The sequence below is a fragment of the Malania oleifera genome, chromosome 8 (assembly GCF_029873635.1).
Source record: "Malania oleifera isolate guangnan ecotype guangnan chromosome 8, ASM2987363v1, whole genome shotgun sequence".
In the NCBI taxonomy this organism is placed as follows: Eukaryota; Viridiplantae; Streptophyta; class Magnoliopsida; order Santalales; family Ximeniaceae; genus Malania; species Malania oleifera.
Window position 1 is genome coordinate 57,986,899 of NC_080424.1, and position 6,448 is coordinate 57,993,346.

At 40.4% G+C, this 6,448-nt stretch overlaps 1 protein-coding gene across 1 annotated transcript; it reads left to right on the forward strand.

The window, feature by feature from the left end:
- The first annotated feature begins 1,789 nt into the window (after positions 1-1,789).
- On the forward strand, positions 1,790-4,799 carry LOC131162691 (uncharacterized). Its single transcript, XM_058119297.1, has 7 exons — positions 1,790-2,290; positions 2,432-2,549; positions 2,639-2,667; positions 2,711-3,160; positions 3,248-3,458; positions 4,281-4,404; positions 4,637-4,799. The coding sequence occupies exons 1-7, from the start codon at positions 1,790-1,792 to the stop codon at positions 4,797-4,799; spliced, it is 1,596 nt and encodes a 531-aa protein (XP_057975280.1).
- Positions 4,800-6,448: the final 1,649 nt, after the last annotated feature.

The following is a 6,448-nucleotide window of genomic DNA, read 5'->3' on the forward strand; positions in this document are numbered from 1 at the left end:
TATGATTTGACTACTTATTTGCTAAATTTCGCGGGATAAAAATATCTTTTTTACTATTTTACGATTTTTGGTAAAATGAGGATTTTGGCGTATGATGTCCAAACTTTACAAAACTTCTTTATTTGCACTAATATTATTGTAGGAGATGCTTAAATCCATTATTTCTCATTCAAATGATGTTTATTGTATTTTATACCATATAGAGGACTTTTAACTAAACTAGTGTGACATATGGATTGAAATGGAATATGAGATTCTTTTATAATATTTGTATGAATTATGGGAACTAGAGTTCCATTTTTCTATCCAGAAAATGTGAAAAATAGGTGTCGGTTATATATCGTGCTATATACGTAAAAAGGGTAAACCGAGAGGATGTGTGTCGGTTGATACCCGATGTGATTATATAAGTGTGTGAAAATATTAGAATTGCACAGGTTATTATGATTATTGTAAATTGTATATAAGATAAATGGAACCACAACTTGCTACCAAAGGAGTTGAAAGACACTTTAGTTTAAAGGAGTTGAAACATACTTCAGTATAAAGGAGTTCAAAGATACCCCCAAGGGCTCGGTTCCGTAGCTAGTAAAGTACAGTGCAACCACACATCTAAATCAGTGTGGGTATAGAGATAGTCGACTTGCAGGAGTAATTAAACCACTGGTGAAATAATGGACCAAGTAGGGGCAGTCGGACTGTATAATAGATACTTGGCAGTGCCTGCACGAACAAGGCATTGCTAGAGTTATCAGTGCACAACCCGTGCCATGGGGTAAATAGGCATAATATGTCATACCAAGTTGATCGATGTTCTAATATTCATATACATGATTTAAAACTTTATATGGAGTAAATTTATAGTATTTGTGTTGATATACCCATTGCATTACAAAATTGAAAATGTTAGTTGTACGTATCAGTTTTTAATTGAAATAAGCACATGTGGTCACACACTGATTGTAATATCTTCCGCCTTACTAAGAAGTATCTCACCTCATTATCCAACCTTTGTTTTCAGGTCCATCAGGACGTCGATCCTAGTTGCTAGAGGGACTTGGGAGGTTGTTTTTGAGTTAAGCTTACGTAAGTGTTCTTTTTGTGTATTAAAATTAGTTGAAATACGTTTTTGGAGGTTGTAATAATAATTTATGTTCTAAGTCTTGATAAATGTACTTGAGGATACAATAGTAAGCTCTGGTATATTTCTAATGGAATCTCTATGGATGTTTATGTTTTTTCGCAACATTTACATTACAGTCATGTTTATGATACACCCGTATGTCCTTGTGTAGGGCGGGTGGTTGTTATATTTTATCAGGTATAGGTTTTTCAGTAGGCATGGTAGCAATCGAGGTCTATTTAAAGGACCGGGTTGTTACAGTTAGTATCAGAGGCTTAACTAGTCGGAAGTATGATTTGTTTCGTGCTTCCTAGTTAGGGAGGTGTCCAGAACTTAGGATTTGCTAGTTTCTGTAGTCTAGAATATACTAAAGCATAGGACATGGACGAGACCTTGAGTTTTGCTTTGTATACCTGGAGACAAAAATCCATCGACAGACTTCTGTGTTTTTCTAGATCAATCGAAAGGTTCATAAAATCATGGCAATCCATTGACAGTTTTTTTTCCAAGTGGAAAGGCGGAATTTGAGTTAGAATGATGATGTCAAACTAATGGAGTACGTCAATATTGAGGATATGAAATTAGGGGATGGAGTCTACAGTATGATAGTATTAGTCAGTTCTTAGGCTATTACCCTTCTAATGGATTTCTCAATTGCTTCTCCGGATGGAATCCAGAGACATTATTGCCAACGTGGGAGGCAGTAGTAGTGAGGGTGCTGGCTCTAAGGCTGGCAGTGACTCTACTAGTGTATTGCAAGATTTCGCACAGCAGCTTATGGCTGAGGTAGTGCGAACGAATAGAGGTCAGGACTATCCTTCGACTGAAATGGGTTGCTCCATTGATCAATTCACTAGGTTGAAGCCTTCAGTTTTCATAGGAAGTGTAGATCCAGTTCGTGCTAAGAATTGCATCCAGGAGATTGAGAAGATCCTGGATGTTTTAAACTGCACGGAGAAGCAGAAGGTAACCTTTGCAATGTTCAAGTTGTCAGGGGAGGTAGAGAGATGGTGGGTGTCAGTTAAGAAGATGGAGGAGCATCGACCGATACCAGCAGCGATGACGTGGGCTCGTTTCAAAGAGCTATTCTTTGAATGGTATTTTTCGGCCATGGTCAGAAATGCAAAGATGGAGAAATTTATGAATATGATGCAGGAGTTGCTGACGGTGCAACAGTATGCTGCCAAATTCTAGGAGCTATCCCGATTCTCTCCATTCATGATATTGGATGAAGTGAGGAAGGCCTAGAAGTTTTAAAGGGGTCTGAGGAAGGAGGTTCAAAGGCATACGACAATCTTTCAATTGCAGGTTGCTACCCTGGTTGACAAGGCCACTGTGGTAAAGGAGAGTTTGCTTGAGGACGCAGAGGTTCAGGTCCCAAAGAAGAGGCCAATGCCTCCCAGTTCTTCATCCGGGGCAAAGCAAGGTAACTGGAAGAAGAACAGTGGTGGTACATCTCAGGGTACCACATCTTATTATGGTTGCTCTTTGTGTGGTAAGAAACATACTGAGCAGTGTTGGATGACTACGGGCGCTTGCATGCAGTGTGGTAAACAGGGACATAATGCGAGAGATTGTCACATGTAGGGAAACAGTGGAGCCCCACAACAGCCATACAGAGGAAATGCTCAGGCGCAGCATGGTGGTCAACAAGGGGGTACCACCCAGGCTAGGGTGTACTCTCTGACTCCAAGCGATGCAGAGAATGCCGGTGATGTAGTCACATATATCATTTACATGCTTTCTCATAAAGTTGTTGTATTCTTTGATTCCAAGGCAACGCATTCTTTTGTTTCCTGTGAATTTGTTAAACTATGTGGATTGGGGTTCCAACTGTTAGATTATGAACTGGTGGAGGCTACACCGTATGGGTCTGTGGTCGGGTGTGGCAAGGTAGTTTGTGACTTCCTGGTTGAAATTCAAGGGAGGGTACTACCAGTTGACCTTGTGGTGTATGACATGTATGGCTTTGACATCATCTTAGGGATGGACTGGTTATCGGCCAGTTATGCCAATATTGATTGCCACAGGAGGGAGGTGTGGTTTAGACTGCCAGGGGAGTAGGAATTTAATCTTTTAGGGTCGTGTGCGCGTTACGCACCACAGGTCCTTTTTTCTATGCAGGCTAAGAGGCTACTCCTTAAAGGGTGCCAGGGGTATTTGGCATTTGTGAAAGATGCACTAGTTGAAGAACGTAAACTAGAGATGATTGCTATAATGCACAAGTTCCTTGACGTGTTTCCAGAGGACTTGCCAGGATTATCTCCAGACCATGAAGTGGAATTTGTTATAGAGTTAACTCTAGATATGACACCAATATCAAAAGCTCCATATCGTATGGCTCCAGCTGAACTGAAAGAGTTGAAAGAATAGCTTCAGGAGTTGTTATACAAGGGGTACATTCAACCAAGTGTTTCTCCTTGGGAAGCACCAGTATTATTTGTGAAGAAGAAGGATGGATCGATGAGGATGTGCATCGACTATAGAGAGCTTAACAAGGTGACGGTAAAGAACAAATATCTGCTATCCAGGATTAATGATTTGTTTGATCAGCTTCAGGGCACGCAGGTCTTCTCGAAGATTGATCTACGATATGAGTATCACCAGCTGAAGGTGAAAGTGGGGGATGTTCCGAAAACAACATTTCAAACTCGGTATGGCCATTATGAATTTATGGTTATGCCTTTTGGTTTGACTAATGCATCTGCAATATATATGGATCTGATGAATAGGGTCTTTCATGAATATTTAGACCGTTTCATCGTGATATTTATCAATGACATCCTAGTGTATTCTAGGAGTGCCGCAGAGCTTGAAATTCATTTGAGGTTGGTATTGCAAAGGCTTAGGGATAAGATGTTATATGCTAAACTAAAGAAGTGCGAGTTTTGGAAGGAACAGATTGCATTTCTAGGGCATGTGGTGTCCAAAGAAGGTGTATCGGTGGACCTGAGTAAGATAGAAGTAGTAGTGGACTGGGCGAGACCGAAGAATGTTCAAGAGGTCAGAAGTTTTCTAGGTCTTGCAGGTTACTACCATTGGTTCATTGAAGGGTTCTCCAGTTTAGCAGGTCCTTTGACATGACTCATGAGAAAGAATGTGAGGTATGATTGGACTGATGAGTGTGAGCTGAAACGGTGACTGGTTACTACTCCAGTTCTGACTATTCCATCTGGGGATGGCGGCTTTGTTATCTATAGTGACACCTCCAAAAAGGGTCTTGGTTATGTTCTAATGCAACAGGGCAGAGTAGTTACTTACGCTTCACGTCAACTCAAAGAGTATGAGAAGAATTACCCGACCCATGATATGGAATTAGTAGCGGTAGTGTTTGCACTGAAATTTTGGAGGCACTACCTATATGGTGAAAGGTGTGAGATTTTTACTAATCATAAAAGTCTTAAATACTTTTTTACCCAGAAAAAGAAGACTACGATTGTACTACTAGCTATCACCCTAGAAAAGCTAATGTAGTAGCTGATGCTTTGAGTCAGAAGTATGTTGATGCGTCAGTCTGAGCAGTGAGAGTTCAGCTTCAGATCTGTATGGAACTAGAAATGTTGGGTTTGGAAATAGTGGAAGGAAATCATCAGGTTGTTCTTTCCAGTTTGATGGTACAACCGACCTTACAAGAAAGGATCTGTGTAGCGCAGGAGAAGGATCCAGAGTTGATTGAGGTGAGGGAAGGAGTTTAGAATGGGTTGAAACCAGATTTCAATATCTCTGGCGATGGGTTATTGAGATTTCACAGCAAGGTTTGTGTACCGAATGATGCCAAGATTAAACGGGTCATTCTGGAAGAGGCACACCGTTCACTCTACACTATATATCCTGGTAGTACTAAGATGTACCAGAATTTGAGGAAATCTTTCTGGTGGTCCAACATAAAAATAGAGATCGGCTGTTTTGTAGAGCAGTGCCTGACATGTCAGTGGGTCAAAGCAGAGCACCAGCGGTCAGTAGGACCACTTTAGCCACTTGGTATCCCCGAGTGGAAGTGGGAGCACATCTCTATGGATTTTGTGATGGGATTACCTGCGGCAGTGCATAGGCAGAATGCTATATGGGTTATAGTGGATCGATTGACGAAGACTACACATTTCATTCCAATCAAAGTCAGCTACTCTTTGAATAGGCTGCTGAGCTTTATGTGCAAAAAGTGGTATGACTTCATGGTATCCCTATTTCTATTGTTTCAGATCGAGATCTACGTTTTACATCTCGTTTCTGGAAAAGTTTACAGGATGCCTTGGGATCATAACTGACGTTCAGTATGTCTTTTCACCCACAGATGGATGGACAGTCGGAGAGGACTATTCATACGTTATAGGATATGTTACAGGCTTAAGTACTGGACTTTGGGGATAGTTGGATACGATATCTACCGCTTGTTGAGTTTCATATAACAACAGTTACCAGGCTAGCATAGAGATGGCACCTTACGAAGCACTTTATGGTCGTCGGTGTCAATCTCCATTGTTCTAGGATTAGGTAGGCGAGCGATAGATATTAGGTCCAGAACTGGTTCAGCAGGCCTCTACAAAGGTCGAGTTGATCAGGGAAAGAATCAAGATAGCTCAGAGTTGACAGAAAAGTTATGCTGATACTCGTCGATGAGAGTTGGAATTTGAGGTAGGAGATATGATATTTTTTAGGATCACTCCGATGTAAAGGGTGATGAGGTTCGGAAAAAAAAGGGAAGTTAAGTCCTTGATATATCAAGCCTTTCGAGATCTTGGAAAGGATTGGTTCGGTTGCTTATCGAGTGGCTTTACCTCCAACATTATCTACAGTCCATGACGTGTTTCACGTCTCGGTGCTAAGGAACTACGTACCCGATCCATCGCATGTACTGTATTACGAACCTCTGGAGATCAATGATGCTTTATCATATGAGGAGGTACCAGTATAGGTATTAGATCGGAAAGTTCAGCAATTACGAACTAAGGAGATACCGCTAGTAAAGGTATTATGGTGTAACTGAAATTAGGAATAGCTTCCCAAGAAGGGGGGTGAATTGGTTTTTAAAACTTTCTTTTAACTTCTTTTAAGAATCCTTAACTTCTTTAAACACTTAACCAATTATTTAAATGCAATCTTCAAACCAAACAATCAATTTATTTTCCAAGTATAAGTCAAACAACCAAACTAAGATATAAAGTATTCAGCACTTTGGTAATATAACAACTCAAAATGGTTGTTTGTTTATATTTGCCAAATTTGAACCAAGCCCTGAAGTGAATGAGAATTTATGCTTGCTGATGTAAGGCCCTATATAGATGAATCAAATCACTCTTTCCAAATATTTAGAACTCAAATAAACTC

Excerpts from the sequence above, each read along its gene's own strand:
- LOC131162691 (XM_058119297.1), top strand. The coding sequence starts at position 1,790 with ATGGAATCCAGAGACATTATTGCCAACGTGGGAGGCAGTAGTAGTGAG. Across the intron at positions 2,291-2,431 it reads TGATGCAGGAGTTGCTGACG|GTTGCTACCCTGGTTGACAA; the intron begins GTGCAACAGTAT and ends TTTCAATTGCAG. Across the intron at positions 3,459-4,280 it reads AATATCAAAAGCTCCATATC|TTCTGACTATTCCATCTGGG; the intron begins GTATGGCTCCAG and ends TTACTACTCCAG.